We start from the raw sequence: 17,344 nt of genomic DNA, 5'->3' as shown, positions 1-17,344 counted from the left end.
TAAACAAAGACCATATTACGTCCAAAACTGTCACGCATTGTTTCTCATAGCAACGTTTCTGATTGGGCCGTGGGTGTAGAGCCCCCCCACATTTCCGATATCACCCGGGAGACATATTTATAGAAGACATGAAAAAGTTGATTTAGCATGATAGGCAGGGCCGTGGGAAGTAGGGGTGCTGAGGGTGCTGCAGCACCCCCTGGTGGAGGACAGGGGATCTGCACTTCCACAAGATATAATAAAAAAAAAACGAATTTTCAGCCTTGATGTAACAACATTCATAATTAAGTAAAGATAACACCCTTTTCCCCGGTTACATTTTCCATTTGCCCTGTACGATGGGCGCTGTGAGTGATGAAGTGGGGGATGTTGGCTTAGCAGGCGCTCACAGCCAAAGTGAGAGAGATAGAGAGAGGGGATACCGCGGTACCGGCGGGGATTGTTGTTAGCTTCTGCTGCGCTAACGGATATAAGAAGCTGTTTCGACAATAATGTGGAGAGAGAGCTCTCCTGTCAGACTGAGAGGCTCAGTGAGGTAAAGGACTCTGAGGGCTTAGATAGTTCACTTTAGTCTAAGTTATCTCAGTGGGTCTCAAACGTTTTGATCACAATTTATGTAAACACATATTTCCAAGGCACACCTTTTATAATTATTAGGATAAATAAAAACAGGTTTGAAATCATTCCAGTGTATACTATAGGACAGTAAACCAAAAATATCGTTTAAAACTGGAGAGATTTTAAAATATACATAAATAAATAAATGTTAACTTGTAAAATAAGATATGAATGAACAACGCAAATAAAATAAGTTACATGTATTTGTTATTGGCTATGGTAGGTTATTGGAAATGTTCACATACCTGCTTATTTGATTGATAAAATGCAAACCGATCTTTTTCATATGGGTGTTTAGAGTTGTACCCCCTAGATCAGTCTCTAATTGGGCGCTCAAAGTGCACCAAATTGAAGCATTTTACTTTAAAATGTTTAAAAAATCTTCCCGGGGGGTACCCCCGGACCCCACTAGAGGATGTGAAGTCCACCCCTCCAATTAAAACATGTTATAATATATAATACATTTGAAGCCTTGTTATATAAGCTGTCCACCATGTCAATATGTTTCTCTTTTTGTAGTGTATTGGTCTTTTGTAGAGGTTTTTCATTGCCAGCTAAAATCTTGCCAAGCAGCACATTGGTCAGAACCAGCCCTGGTGTCATCCCCACAGCACCCCCCATTTGAAACATGTTCCCACGGCTATGATGATAGGTGACCTTTATAGGTGTGTTTTTTGTAGCTGCAGCGTCTGGGTTACTCCCAGACGGTGTCTCTGGACCGGCAGGGCTGCCTGTATCACAGCACGGTTCAACACGAGCTGTTGCACGTGCTCGGGTTCAAAGACGAGCAGTGCCGCTCCGACAGAGACCAGCACATCCGGATCCCGTGGGAGAACATCCAGTCCGGTCTGTCACCTCTAAACCGTTCTTATTATACATCCATGCTCTAAACGTTCAGTAATAAGGGGGATAACGTGCAGCGAGGCGGTCATTATGGAAAAACAACAACTCAGAAGCAGCTCATTAGACGGTCACATACTAAATAAAACAAAGACTCATCTCACAATATTGATTTAAAACATATCTGTCTTCCTCTGGTTATTCATCTGAGGTCCAACGCTCCGTCTTTTAGTCTATTTTCTTTTCCCCCTTGATCCTCCATAGCAACAGTCATTATTTTGTTGAGCAGCGGTCTGTTATTGAGTATTAACAACCTCTGACATGTCCAAATTGACCAATCAGAATCGAGTATTCAACTAAACCGTGTAATAAGGGATAATGTGTTCATTATATCAGACCTTTACTCTAGTCCTGTACTACAATATAAAAATATATAACTGTCCACATCTTTATCCTAAAGAAACCCCAAATATAATCACACAATATCCTTAAACATATTATTTTTTTGATTTTCCCATCATTGATGTCCCTGTGTTGGTTTAATTTGAACACTAATGACAAGTAAATCATGCTTGAATTGACTTACTGTTAGTTGCATTCATAATGGATGCAGCTCCATGGGGTTTATATTTGAAAAGTAGTCCAGTAGCCTGGACAGGTGAGCAACATTAAGAATTTATATATTTCCGGGTCAATTTGAATTCTGAGAAAAAATAAAAATCTTAGAAATATCTAATTATGAGTAAAAAAATCTAGTCTTGACAAAAAGTCAAATTCTGAGAAAATGTTGAGAAAAAAGTCAAAATCTGCAAAAAAGTTAGAATTCTGAGAAAACAGTTAAAATATGAGAAAATAATCTAATTAGGAGGAAAAATGAACATTATGAAAAAAAGTCAAATTTATCAGTAAAAAAAAGATAATTCTGTAAAAAAGTAAGAATTCCGAGAAAAATTTAAATTGTTCTAATTCTGAGAAAAAAAGATAATTCTGACAAAAAAGCTGAAAACACTTTGAATAGTCCAACCCATCTCTTCTTTTATTATTTTTCTTAATAAAGCAGCTAAATTAAGTTATTATAGCAACAGAATTAATAAACAGTTGGCGAATAATAATGATAGATAATATTTAAACGCATAACATTGATAAGAGTGAAACCAGGATTAAAATAGGTCACAAGCTCTCAAAGAAATGCAAAATATGAAATGTACCTTTTCGGCGTTTTTCTAAATTGCAATAGTGTATTTTGTAGTTTGTGCACTTGTTAATACTTTTTTACTTTAGGCAATATTCCTTAATTTAAATTCTACTACCTCAGTTTGAAGAAAGGTGTGAAGAAGAGGTGAAAGGAGATGTGTAAAAGCTGCAGAATCTCTTACGTATAAACTCAAAATCATACTGCTTTTTAGTGTCTGTGTTTCAAACCACTGGAGCTTATTTAGTTTTAAAAAACAAATGCATTAAAAAGCATCATCAATCATTTGTTGATCTTGTATTTAATTAAGTGTTAAGTAACTGAAGCTGACAAAATAATCGTTTTCGAGTCAAAAAACATATCGTCTGACTTCATACTGAGTGTTTGTGGTGTTAGCATAATTTGATCTATCTCTTAGTCTTGTTGACTAGAGCTCAAGGAGGACATTACCTCTAATCGAGGAAATAAAAGGTATTTTCTTTATTAAAACCTCAATAATGTGAAGATGATTTTCCACATCTTTCTCGTTGACACTGTTAGCGGATATATGGCTGCATAATCCAAAGAAACGAACACGGTGTTTGAATGTTTAATGTGAATATTGATCAACTGCTTTGAGATTAAGCGTTCACTGCAGGTCGTTGCTTAAAGACGCTCTGCTTTTTAATGAATAAAAAATGTTTTGTATAGTAAAGGGTTTTTTCTGCACGCAACTACAGTACACTTTATTTGAAAGGCTAATTAATACATAAAAACATATTCAAGATAAGTAAAATAAAGAATCTATCTTCAGCACAAAACTTGACTGCATGTAAGTGTAGATGTTTGTCCACTAGGGGGCGACACTTCCTCACAGTTCACAGGGAAACACCTGGTAGTAGCACACCTTTACAGAACTGCTTTAATGACATGTATTTAAGCATCACCACTAAAACTAAATGTGTTTTCCTCAGAATTTAAATGAAAAATCACCATTTATTTTAATGAGAAGTTTCAAATGTACACCTGAAACCAGAAATGCCAATACAAAACAAGTGAATGAATAATGAAATAATACATATAGAGTATATTATTCACCATCCACCTCTTTAAAAATAATGACATTTCAAATGATAAGCTCCATCTTCCAAACAGAGCATTAATAAAATAGACTTTACAAGCATATTTCCAGCAATTTTGATATTTAAAAAACCTTTATTTATCTCCCAGTCAGACGGGACGTTTGCAGTCAGTTAGTCTCACCTGTACAGGCAGTGCTGGAGTTTGTTCAAGGTGAAGAATGAGATAATAATCATTAGAAGCTGTCCAACCAGTCAGACCGCTCTCACTGACACAGGCTGCAGCCATCAGACACTTAGATTAGCTTAGTTTAGCATATATACTAGGAAAAGGGGAAAATAGTGAGTGACAAAATACACATTTAAGTGTACTTAATATATCTCTGTACAAAAACTGAAATGTAAAAACAATTTGGCAACTTGTTTAGGTGCCAGTCAAGAAATAGCCCGACCCATAATCCCCTGTTAAACGTCTTATTGATGTTTTTACTCCTCTGATTTGGTATGGATTAAACAAACTGGATTCAGAGCTGCTGATAGGTGGATGTTGTTACCTTTGGACAGGCTGGCTTTGTCTTCCCCTGTTTCCAGTCTTTATGCTAAGCTAAGCTAACCAGTTGATGGCCTTATTTCTAACAGACACATACAGCAATCTTAACATCTATGATCAGCTGATCCAAGAGGGTTTTAAATAGTTGATAAAGCTTCAGAAGAACCAAAGCTGTCAGACAAATGTAGTTAAGTAGAAATGGAAATAGTTAAATAAATGTTTTTCCTACTTTCCCTAAATTGAGAACTAGGGAAAACTGTACTTCAGTAAGTAGCTAAAAAAAAAATAAAAAAAAATAACATTCTTTGTTCCTTTTTTAATCCATTGAGGCTTTATTCAAACGTTACAAGCAGTGTGCAGAGAGGTGGACGAAATACAATTAACATAACACAACAGACAGCTGAGATGTAACATTATAATTTCCCTCGTTTGTTAAACCACTGCAGCCTAATGTTTAATGATCAGATATTGTTGATTCTCCAAGTAACTGTCAAAACACATGTACCAATATACTATCATTCAATTATCAATCCTGAACCTCCCCCTTTAAAACACACCAGAGAGACCCATCATTTTCCCCTCAATTATAAAAAAAAAGTATATACAATATTTTACTCATGAAAAAGGAGTGCATTACTTCCACTAGTAATGTCTGCAAGTATGAAACACTTTTTGAACACAATTCTGAGACAATAAATACTTTTCTTGTCCCCCTGACATATAAAGAAGTGGTCAAAGTTTATTTCTGAGTAAATAGTTTTCTGATCACTTCAAGTCACGACGGCAGGGAGTGCAATCCGTAGAATAAACTAGAGTACATTAGAACATACTCATCAGTATGTTATGTGTTTGTATGCGTCTCATCAAGGTGAACCATATGTGATCAGATTCTGAAACATTAACAATGTTTACAATGTACTTCCCCAGTTGAATACATTTATTACATTTAGTGAGAGTGAATCTTTCTGAAGCAAATCAAATGGTTGTTCTACTCAGTGTGATTGACAGGAGAGATGATCAGAGGGGCAGAGTTTTTACCACCATCATTCAGACCGGGACCAAAGAATGGGTAGAGTTTCTCTTTGAAGCAGCAGCCAGTGAAGGAGTAGATCAGAGCTGCAGCATCAACATCATAAAAGGAGACCAGACCCTCCTCATAATCCACAAACACCCCCACCTTCTCAGGCTGAGACTTCAGAGAGAGACGGACTGCAGGAACAGCACCAGCTATGTACTCATTTCCATTCCTCAACACTATCAGCCAGTAACCATCCTGAGGAGTCAGTGTGATCTGTCCCTTCCTGTTGATCGACTCTCTGGCCACTCCTAAATACCACTGAGTCTTTCCTTTAACTTGAACCTCGTAATAAAATCTTCCTGAAGAGAAACTCTGCTTTGCTAAGACATAAACACAAGGATCAAATCTCTCTGGTTTGTCTGGGAGATTCTTCTTCACATCACCAAGTTTAACTTGTTTTCCATCATCAGACAGGATGAGTTTGGGATGTGCTGTATCAGGATCAAGAGTCACCTCCACCTCAGACTGCTGGACCCTCTTCAGCTCCACCTCAAGCAGCTTCTTCATCTGTTTCCTGAGCGTCTCCTCCAGCTGAGTCACAGCTCTCCTCACAGTCCCCTCATATGAAGGTGGACGGACCCTGACTTCTGTCCAGTTCTTGGTGGGTGGAGCAGCGTTCAGGGACGTGAAGCTTTGGAGGAGGTGGAGCTGGTCTTCAGAGCGTGAGAGCTGCTCCACCTCAGAGCTTCTCTTCTTCAGCTCAGAGACTTCCTGTTCCAGCTCTTTGATGAAGCCTTCAGCCTGTTCCTCTGTCTCTCTCTGCTTCTCTTTGATGGTGTCCATGAGCTCGGCCTGGCTTCTCTCAACAGACTCCTTCAGAGCGGTGAAGACCTGAACACCATCTGCTATCTCTCTGTCTGCTCCTTCCTTACTGACCTCCACTGAGCGGTTCATCTCCTGAATCTTCAGTCGTCTCTTCTGGATCATCTTCTGAATTTCAGCCTCTGTCTTCCCCAGCTCAGCCTTCTTTCCTTCATATCCTTCTTTCAGAGGAACTACATCATGTGTCTTGTGGTCTGAAACAGAGCAGAGCATGCAGACACACACCTGGTCGGTCTTACAGAACAGCTCCAGCAGTCTATCGTGCTTCACACACATCCTGCTTTCCAGGTTCTCCTCAGGGTCGATCAGCTGATGTCTTTTCAGACCTGACATTGTCAGGTGAGGCTCCAGGTGAGTCTCACAGTAGGAGGCCAGACACACCAGGCAGGACTTCAGGGCCTTCAGTCTGGTTCCAGTGCAGGCGTCACAGGGAACTTCTCCTGGTTTGACAACTTGTTGCTCTGAGCTGCTTCTGCTGGCTTTCTGTTGAGCTGACTGTCTGAACTGAGCAGCCATCTCAGAGATGAAAGTGTTGACCAGCAGCTCAGGTCTTGGGAAGAAGACCTTATTACAGTTGGGACACTGACTCGGGACATTTATATCCCAGTGTTCAGAGATGCAGGCTTTACAGAAGTTGTGTCCACATGGTATGGTGACTGGATCAGTGAACACATCCAGACAGATGGAGCACAGAAACTGATCTTCAGTCAGCAGACAGCTGGCAGCAGACATGTCTCTTTGGGACAAAAGTTTGAAAAAACACAACTGTAATTACATATTCTCTATTTGCCAGTTCATAGAGTCCTACTATGAACCCAGAAATGTAAACTACCCCAACGTTTTATGCGAGAAATGACATACATAGACCAATGATAACCAAAGACATTTAGGTTTTTTGTCTGTGAGAATTAGAATTCAAGTTCAAATGAAATCTGCAAAATCATAGCAGCATTCAGTTTAAACTCTAAGAAACACAATGTGTAAGCTCTAATACTGCTGGGGGATTTTGCCGTTGTTGAACAGAGGAGTGAAACCTCCTGCTGAGCATCACTGAAGTTAATACTAGTTGTTAAAGATCAGTAAACGTTATCAGCTTCAAAAGGCAGACAGCAGTTACTACAGAAACAGGTTCAAAGCTCAAGGCTACTAACCACAGTGTGTACAAATTATATAAGATGAAATATGTAATTGTCATGCCTTTTTATAAGCAACACTTGTAACACAACACCAGATCCCTTGCTTTGGACAGTCCAGAACAAATCTACTATTTAGATTCTACTTTGTTTAATAGAGTCAATTATAAAGATGTTTTCAAATACAGGAAATATGAAAATAAGGATAAGCTAATGCTAGCTTTGACTGTATGCTCTCTAACCTAACTTACATAGAGTTTACATTGTATTGTTGGCTGTTGCTTATTTAAATGTTGAGGTTTTAATCTTAACTGACACATTTATATTGTATAATATTCTTTATATGGTCAAATAGATGTAATACAGTCAGATTCTGATTTTAATCCAACTTTGACTAAATATTTAGTTAGTGATGTGTCTGTAGTGTACTCACCAGTGTTTGCAGAGTCCTGCTGTGTTGTTGAGAAAAAGCTGCTGGATTCAGTTGAGTGTTTCTTCAGAGAAACAGAGTCTTGTCTCGGCTGCTGCTCTGCTGTCGCTCAGACAAACTTCAGCTTTCATTTCTGGGAAATTGAAACTCTTCTCTTACAGTGTGGTTCAACCTGTCAGTGGCAGTTTGCCAAGAGGGAGTGGAGGAAGAACTGTTGAGGCTTGTTGTTTAACTTTGTGACAATGCATTTTACAGCTGATCCAAGAGGCTTTTCAAATATATAAGTAGGAATATGTTCTCAATACATAAAGGACATCTCTTTACACATCTGGAGATTTATAGCTATATTTCACAACGCTGTGTTATGGTCCCTGTTTAAGAGCAGCAACATGTCCTCCTCTCTGAACAGACTGTTTGAAAATGGGTCTTGTAAGAAATATGAGGAGTAAAGGCCTGTGGAGTTATACACTAAACACACAACATCTAAATCCTCTTATTTTATGCGATATTAATCAAAGAGGAAGGTACCCGGGAGGAAGACCCGCCCCCCGTCGAGACCGGCCAATAGGAGAGGACTATACACTATAACATATGATGGACAGGAAAAACACTCTCTCTCTACCCCGGCCACGCGATAAACAACAGCAGGCAGCAGCACCCCACGCGAACCGGAGAGCCGCACCTCTCTTTCACATTCCATTTGTATCACCGTATCATTTGTTTAATTACATTCTGTTAACTTTTAAATTCGCTTCCTTGGACTCTTTTCAGCTAATCCTGCTCTCAGGTTTAAATCACCTTTAACAGTCTGTACTTAAGTGCCATTTGTTTCTACTTTGTACCACTACATTTAATGAATACCTTTAGTTACTTTACAGATCTGGATGAATGATAAAGTGTTAAATCAGACTTTAGTTCCACCTGGAGTAAATTCACAAGCTACCCTGCAGTATACAAAGTCATTCAAACTATCTGCACCTTTACCAGCTTTGAGAACACTTTCATGATCAATCATTATAAAACATATCATATATATTATTCTGAGATGGACCAATCTGCACAATGACTACTTTTACTGTCGCTACTTTCACTATATTTTGATGCTGATACTTTTCTACTTTTACTTGAGCAACATTTTGAATGCAGGATTTGTATTGAGTATTCCTACACTCTGGTACTTCTACTTTTACACAAGTACAGATCTGAGTACTTGTCCCACCTCTGAGGAAAAGTCTAAGAACCTGATTGTGACCCTTGACCTCCATTGAACCACAGCCGCTTTATTTTTTGAGCGCTCCATCATCGAGCGCGGCCTGACTTCCTTCCACGATGTTTCCTGCATTCGCTTCGTCAGACGCACGAGCCAGAGAGACTTCCTGAACATCCAGTCAGACGGCGGGTAAACCTCGTATTTGTAAACCTACTTTGCAAAAAAACAGATTGTGATTCTTAAAGGTCTTTTATACTATTTTGAGGCATACTTTTTTTTTTATTTCCTGCTTTTTTACACATACTCTCTCCAGTACAGGTTAGCTCTGAGTGTTAGCCATGCTTGATAATGTAAACAAAGACCATATTACTTCCAAAACTGTCACGCATTGTTTCTGATAGCAACGTTTCTGATTGGGCCGTGGGTGTAAAGCCCGCCCACATTTCCGATATCACCGGGGACACATATTTATAGAAGACATGAAAAAGTTGATTTAGCATGATAGGTGACCTTTATAGCCTAGGTGTGTTTTTTGTAGCTGCAGAGTCTGGGTTACTCCCAAGACTCCCATATCTGTCTTCCTCTGGTTATTTATCTGAGGTCCAACGCTCCGTCTTTTAGTCTATTTTGTTTTCCCCCTTGATCCTCCATAGCAACAGTCATTATTTTGTTGAGCAGCGGTCTGTTATTGAGTATTAACAACCTCTGACATGTCCAAATTGACCAATCAGAATCGAGTATTCAAATAAACCGTGTAATAAGGGATAATGTGTTCATTATATCAGACCTTTACTCTAGTCCTGTACTATAATATACAAATCTATAACTGTCCACATCTTTATCCTAAAGAAACCCCAAATATAATCACACAATATCCTTAAACATATTATTTTTTTGATTTTCCCATCATTGATGTCCCTGTGTTGGTTTAATTTGAACACTAATGACAATTAAATCATGCTTGAATTGACTTACTGTTGGTTGCATTCATAATGGATGCAGCTCCATGGGAATACATTGAAATCACAGCCAAATAATGTCACTTTAAATCCTGTATTGATCAACCCTCTCATGTTTTACCCTCATCTAAAACACAACTAACTTCACAGTGATCTGAGGAATGGGGTGAACTTCATTCTCTGCGTTTTCTGACCCTCGTTGTGATTCTCGTCCTCTCAGGTTGGGCGTACGCATTCGACAAGATAAACACGCTGAACCTGAACACACCATACGACTACAACTCCGTCATGCAGTACCACAGGTTACCAAGCATTCATCTTCATTTATAAACTAACATAATGGATATAAGTCAAAGGAACATTTCACCCAAAACAATGAATTGTAGACAGAACTGAGGCTTGAATTGCAGTAAGGAGAGCCCATACAAGTGCAAATATATTTCTACGGACCCAAAAACAGCAAAATATGTTTCAAAAAGGTTTATATTTGAAAAGTAGTCCAGTAGCCTGGACAGGTGAGTCACATTAAGAATTTATATATTTCCGGGTCAATTTGAATTCTGAGAAAAAATAAAAATCTTAGAAATATCTAATTATGAGTAAAAAAATCTAGTCTTGACAAAAAGTCAAATTCTGAGAAAATTTTGAGAAAAAAGTCAAAATCTGCAAAAAAGTTAGAATTCTGAGAAAAAAGTTAAAATATGAGAAAATAATCTAATTAGGAGGAAAAATGAAAATTATGAAAAAAAGTCAAATTTATGAGTAAATAAAAGATAATTCTGTAAAAAAGTAAGAATTCCGAGAAAAATTGAAATTGTTCTAATTCTGAGAAAAAAAAATAATTCTGACAAAAAAGCTGAAAACACTTTGAATAGTCCAACCCATCTCTTCTTTTATTATTTTTCTTAATAAAGCAGCTAAATTAAGTGATTATAGCAACAGAATTAATAAATAGTTGGCAAATAATAATGATAGATAATATTTAAACGCATAACATTGATAAGAGTGAAACCAGGATTAAAATAGGTCACAAGCTCTCAAAGAAATGCAAAATATGAAATGTACCTTATCGGCGTTTTTCTAAATTGCACAATAAATATGTCGTCATAATAATGAGATAGATCAGATTTGTTTTGGTGATTGAACCGACTCGTTTAGGAGCATTTGAGTCTCAATGGTTTCTAAATGTTTAATATATATATACAAGCTAATAATAATGAAGCCTCTGTGCTCTTAATGTTTCCAGGTATGCCTTCAGTGGGAACAATAAGCCCACCATGGTGCCGATCCCCAACGCCAACGTAGAGTTTGGTACGGCCAATCAGATGAGCAGGAACGACATCAGCAGACTGAACACGGTGTACAAATGTTGAAAGGTAAGAAAACACACGCTGGGTTCCCTTCATTGATCTGTTTTCAGGGCAAAGGAAAGTGTGTTTGTCGCCTTTAACGTGTTTCTTCTGTTCCAACAGGTGGTGAAGAAACCCTGAGGACATGGGGCCATTTTTAAACATCAAACCAAATCTTTATAGCACAGTCTGAGAAAGTGTGTTGATAATAAATCTTCAAACATGTTCGATGAAGTGTAGTTTGTAGTTTGTGCACTTGTTAACACTTTTGTACTTTAGAAAATGTTCCTTAATTTAAATTCTACTGCCTATGATTGACGAAAAGTGTGAAGAAGAGGTGAAAGGAGATGTGTAAAAGCTGCAGAATCTCTTACGTATAAACTCAAAATCATACTGCTTTTTAGATTTAAAAAACAAATCCATTAAAAAGCATCATCAATCATTTGTTGATCTTGTATTTAATTAAGTGTTAAGTAACTGAAGCTGACAAAATAATCGTTTTCGAGTCAAAAAACATATCGTCTGACTTCATACTGAGTGTTTGTGGTGTTAGCATAATTTAATCTATCTCTTAGTCTTGTTGACTAGAGCTCAAGGAGGACATTACCTCTAATCGAGGAAATAAAAGGTATTTTCTTTATTAAAACCTCAATAATGTGAAGATGATTTTCCACATCTTTCTCGTTGACACTGTTAGCGGATATATGGCTGCATAATCCAAAGAAACGAACACGGTGTTTGAATGTTTAATGTGAATATTGATCAACTGCTTTGAGATTAAGCGTTCACTGCAGGTCGTTGCTTAAAGACGCTCTGCTTTTTAATGAATAAACAATGTTTTGTATAGTAAAGGGTTTTTTCTGCACGCAACTACAGTACACTTTATTTGAAAGGCTAATTAATACATAAAAACATATTCAAGATAAGTAAGATAAAGAATCTATCTTCAGCACAAAACTTGACTGCATGTAAGTGTAGATGTTTGTCCACTAGGGGGCGACACTTCCTCACAGTTCACAGGGAAACACCTGGTAGTAGCACACCTTTACAGAACTGCTTTAATGACACATGTATTTAAGCATCACCACTAAAACTAAATGTGTTTTCCTCAAAATTTAAATGAAAAATCACCATTTATTTTAATGAGAAGTTTCAAATGTACACCTGAAACCAGAAATGCCAATACAAAACAAGTGAATGAATAATGAAATAATACATATAGAGTATATTATTCAGCATCCACCTCTTTAAAAATAATGACATTTCAAATGATAAGCTCCATCTTCTAAACAGAGCATTAATAAAATAGACTTTACAAGCATATTTCATGCAATTTTGATATTTAAAAAAGCCTTTATTTATCTCCCAGTCAGACGGGACGTTTGCAGTTAGTTAGTCTCACCTGTACAGGCAGTGCTGGAGTGTGTTCAAGGTGAAGAATGAGATAATAATCATTAGAAGCAGTCCAACCAGTGAGACCGCTCTCACTGACACAGGCTGCAGCCATCAGACACTTAGATTAGCTTAGTTTAGCATATATACTAGGAAAAGGGGAAAATAGTGAGTGACGAAATACACATTTAAGTATACTTAATACAGGACTGTCTCAGAAAATTTGAATATTGTGATAAAGTTCTTTATTTTCTGTAATGCAATTAAAAAAACAAAAATGTCATACATTCTGGATTCATTACAAATCAACTGAAATATTGCAAGCCTTTTATTATTTTAATATTGCTGATTATGGCATACAGCTTAAGAAAACTCAAATATCCTATCTCTAAATATTAGAATATCATGAAAAAGTATACTAGTAGGGTGTTCAACGAATCACTTGAATCGTCTAATTAACTCGAAACACCTGCAAGGGTTTCCTGAGCCTTGAAAAACACTCAGCTTGGTTCAGTAAACTAAATCACAAGTATGGGGAAGACTGCTGATCTGACTGCTGTCCAGAGGACCGTCATTGACACCCTCCATCAGGAGGGTAAGACACAAAAATAAATGTCTCAAAGAGCAAGCTGTTCACAGAGTGCAGTTTCAAAGCACATCCACAAAAAGTCTGTTGGAAGGGGGAAATGTGGCAGGAAACGCTGCACAACCAAGAGAGATGACCGCAGCCTTAACAGCATTGTGAAGAAGAGTCGCTTCCAGAATTTGGGGGAGCTTCAAAGACAGTGGACTGAAGCTGGAGTCCAGGTATCAAAAGTCACTGTTCACAGACGTGTCCGGGAAATGGGCTACAATAGCCGTATTCCCATGGTCAAGCCACTTCTGAACTCAAGACAACGGAAGAGGCGTCTGACTTGGGCTAAGGAAAAGAAGCACTGGACAGTTGCACAGTGGTCCAAAGTCCTCTTTTCAGACGAAAGCAAGTTTTGTATTTCATTTGGAAGTCAAGGCGCCAGAGTCTGGAGAAAGGCTGGAGAGGAGCAAAATCCAAGTTGCTTGAAATCCAGTGTGAAGTTCCCACAGTCAGCGATGGTTTGGGGAGCCATGTCAGCTGCTGGTGTTGGTCCACTGTGTTTCATCAAGCCCAGAGTAAATGCAGATGTTTACCAAGAGATTTTAGAGCACTACATGCTTCCGTCTGCTGAAAAGCTCTATGGAGATGAGGAATTCATTTTCCAGCATGATCTGGCACCTGCCCACAGTGCCAAAACCACCAGTAACTGGTGTACTGACCATGGCATTACTGTCCTCGATTGGCCTGCAAATTCCCCTGACCTGAACCCCATAGAGAATATGTGGGGTATTGTGAAGAAGAAGCTGAAAGACACCAGACCCAACAATGCTAATGAGCTAAAGGCCGCTATTGAAGCATCCTGGGCATCCATAACACCTCAGCAATGCCACAGGCTGATTGCCTCCATGCCACGCCGCATTGATGCAGTAATCCGTGCAAAAGGATTCCCAACCAAGTACTGAGTGCATTAATGGACATTTTCAAATGTTTGATTGTGTTTTGCTGTTATAAATCTTTTTTTTTACTTGGTCTGAGGAACTATTCTAATATTTAGAGATAGGATTTTTGAGTTTTCTTAAGCTGTATGCCATAATCAGCAATATTAAAATAATAAAAGGCTTGCAATATTTCAGTTGATTTGTAATGAATCCAGAATGTATGACATTTTTGTTTTTTTAATTGCATTACAGAAAATAAAGAACTTTATCACAATATTCTAATTTTCTGAGACAGTCCTGTATATCTCTGTACAAAAACTGAAATGTAAAAACAATTTGGCAACTTGTTTAGGTCCCAGTCAAGAAATAGCCCGACCCATAATCCCCTGTTAAACGTCTTATTGATGTTTTTACTCCTCTGATTTGGTATGGATTAAACAAACTGGATTCAGAGCTGCTGATAGGTGGATGTTGTTACCTTTGGACAGGCTGGCTTTGTCTTCCCCTGTTTCCAGTCTTTATGCTAAGCTAAGCTAACCAGTTGATGGCCTTATTTCTGACAAACACATACAGCAATCTTAATATCTATGATCAGCTGATCCAAGAGGGTTTTAAATAGTTTATAAAGCTTGAGAAGAAACAAATATATCAGACAAATGTAGTTAATTAGAAATCTAAAAATGTAAATATTCAAGTAACTTTTTTTAATATACTTTCCCTAAGTTGAGAACTAGTGAAAACTGTACTTCAGTAAGTACATAAAAAAAACAACGCAAAAAATCACATTCTTTGTTCCTTTTTTTTTTTAATCCATTGAGGCTTTGTTCAAACTTTACAAGCAGTGTGCAGAGAGGTGGACGAAATACAATCAACATAACACAACAGACAGCTGAGATGTAACATTTTAATTTCCCTCGTTTGTTAAACCACTGCAGCCTAATGTTTAATGATCAGATATTGTTGATTCTCCAAGTAACTGTCAACACACATGTACCAATATACTATCATTCAATTATCAATCCTGAACCTCCCCCTTTAAAACACACCAGAGAGACCCATCATTTCCCCCTCAATTATAATAAAAAAGTATATACAGTATTTTACTGATGAAAAAGGAGTGCATTACTTCCACTAGTCATGTCTGCTAGTATGAAACACTTTTTGAACACAATTCTGAGACAATAAATACTTTTCTTGTACCCCTGACATATAAAGAAGTGGTCAAAGTTTATTTCTGAGTAAATAGTTTTCTGATCACTTCAAGTCATGACGGCAGGAAGTGCAATCCGTAGAATAAACTAGAGTACATTAGAACATACTCATCAGTATTTTATGTGTTTGAATGCGTCTCATCAAGGTGAACCATATGTGATCAGATTGTGAAACATTAACAATGTGTACAATGTACTTCCCCAGTTGAATACATTTATTACATTTAGTGAGAATGACTCTTTCTGAAGAAAATCAAATGGTTGTTCTACTCAGTGTGATTGACAGGAGAGATGATCAGAGGGACAGAGTTTTTATCACCTTCATTCAGACCGGGACTAAAGCATGGGTAGAGTTTCTCTTTGAAGCAGCAGCCAGTGAAGGAGTAGATCAGAGCTGCAGCATCAACATCATAAAAGGAGACCAGACCCTCCTCATAATCCACAAACACCCCCACCTTCTCAGGCTGAGACTTCAGAGAGAGATGGACTGCAGGAACAGCACCAGCTATGTACTCATTTCCATTCCTCAACACTATCAGCCAGTAACCATCCTGAGGAGTCGGTGTGATCTGTCCCTTCCTGTTGATCGACTCTCTGACCACTCCTAAATACCACTGAGTCTTTCCTTTAACTTGAACCTCGTAATAAAATCTTCCTGAAGAGAAACTCTGCTTTGCTAAGACATAAACACAAGAATTAAATCTCTCTGGATTGTCTGGGAGATTCTTCCTCACATCACCAAGTTTAACTTGTTTTCCATCATCAGACAGGATGAGTTTGGGATGTGCTGTATCAGGATCAAGAGTCACCTCCACCTCAGACTGCTGGACCCTCTTCAGCTCCACCTCAAGCAGCTTCTTCATCTGTTTCCTGAGCGTCTCCTCCAGCTGAGTCACAGCTCTCCTCACAGACCCCTCATATGAAGGTGGACGGACCCTGACTTCTGTCCAGTTCTTGGTGGGTGGAGCAGCGTTCAGGGACGTGAAGCTTTGGAGGAGGTGGAGCTGGTCTTCAGAGCGTGAGAGCTGCTCCACCTCAGAGCTTCTCTTCTTCAGCTCAGAGACTTCCTGTTCCAGCTCTTTGATGAAGCCTTCAGCCTGTTCCTCTGTCTCTCTCTGCTTCTCTTTGATGGTGTCCATGAGCTCGGCCTGGCTTCTCTCAACAGACTCCTTCAGAGCGGTGAAGACCTGAACACCATCTGCTATCTCTCTGTCTGCTCCTTCCTTACTGAGCTCCACTGAGCGGTTCATTTCCTGAATCTTCAGTCGTCTCTTCTGGATCATCTGCTGGATTTCCGCCTCTGTCTTCCCCAGCTCAGCCTTCTTTCCTTCATATTCTTCTTTCAGAGGAACTACATCATGTGTCTTGTGGTCTAAAAGAGTGCAGAGCATGCAGACACACACCTGGTCGGTCTTACAGAACAGCTCCAGCAGTTTATCGTGCTTCACACACATCCTGCTTTCCAGGTTCTCCTCAGGGTCGATCAGCTGATGTTTCTTCAGGCCTGCTCTTGTCAGGTGAGGCTCCAGGTGAGTCTCACAGTAGGACTCCAGACACACCAGGCAGGACTTCAGGGCCTTCAGTCTGGTTCCAGTGCAGACGTCACAGGGAACTTCTCCTGGTTTGACAACGTGTTGCTCTGAGCTGCTGCTGCTGGCTTTCTGTTGAGCTGACTGTCTGAACTGAGCAGCCATCTCAGAGATGAAAGTGTTGACCAGCAGCTCAGGTCTTGGGAAGAAGAGCTTATTACAGTTGGGACACTGACTCGGGACATTTATATCCCATTGTTCAGAGATGCAGGCTTTACAGAAGTTGTGTCCACATGGTGTGGTGACTGGATCAGTGAACACATCCAGACAGATGGAGCACAGAAACTGATCTTCAGTCAGCAGACAGCTGGCAGCAGACATGTCTCTCTGAGGACAAAAGTAAAAAAAAAACACAACTGTAATTACATATTCTCTATTTGCCAGTTCATAGAGTCTTACTA

At 38.8% G+C, this 17,344-nt stretch overlaps 2 protein-coding genes and 1 long non-coding RNA gene across 5 annotated transcripts in view; 2 read left to right on the top strand and 1 right to left on the bottom strand.

Annotated features, from left to right (window-relative positions):
• Positions 1-17,344, top strand: part of LOC307038433 (E3 ubiquitin-protein ligase TRIM21-like) — a 76,862-nt gene that overhangs the window by 54,754 nt on the left and 4,764 nt on the right. The gene's annotated exons all lie outside the window — the stretch shown is intronic.
• On the bottom strand, positions 4,558-17,264 carry LOC307038438 (E3 ubiquitin-protein ligase TRIM21-like; the record flags this gene model as incomplete). 2 transcript variants are annotated; one of them, XM_079679830.1, is made up of 2 exons in its annotated part: positions 4,558-5,825; positions 16,170-17,264. In XM_079679830.1, 2 exons carry the CDS (start codon positions 17,262-17,264, stop codon positions 5,247-5,249), a joined length of 1,674 nt encoding a protein of 557 aa, XP_079535956.1. In that variant the 3' UTR covers positions 4,558-5,246. The 2 variants fall into 2 exon arrangements, with proteins under 2 accessions (XP_079535956.1, XP_079535957.1); XM_079679831.1 differs by lacking the exon at positions 16,170-17,264 and adding an exon at positions 7,725-8,313 and having other exon boundaries at positions 4,558-6,894.
• Positions 8,447-11,194, top strand: LOC307038475. The gene is made up of 3 exons (XR_013808003.1): positions 8,447-9,120; positions 10,111-10,192; positions 11,137-11,194. It is a non-coding gene; the product is annotated as an uncharacterized lncRNA (long non-coding RNA).

This window comes from Notothenia rossii, assembly GCF_949606895.1.
Source record: "Notothenia rossii genome assembly, chromosome: 5".
Taxonomy (NCBI): Eukaryota; Metazoa; Chordata; class Actinopteri; order Perciformes; family Nototheniidae; genus Notothenia; species Notothenia rossii.
Note: the sequence above shows the minus strand (reverse complement) of the source record. Positions and strands in the feature narration are given on the sequence as shown.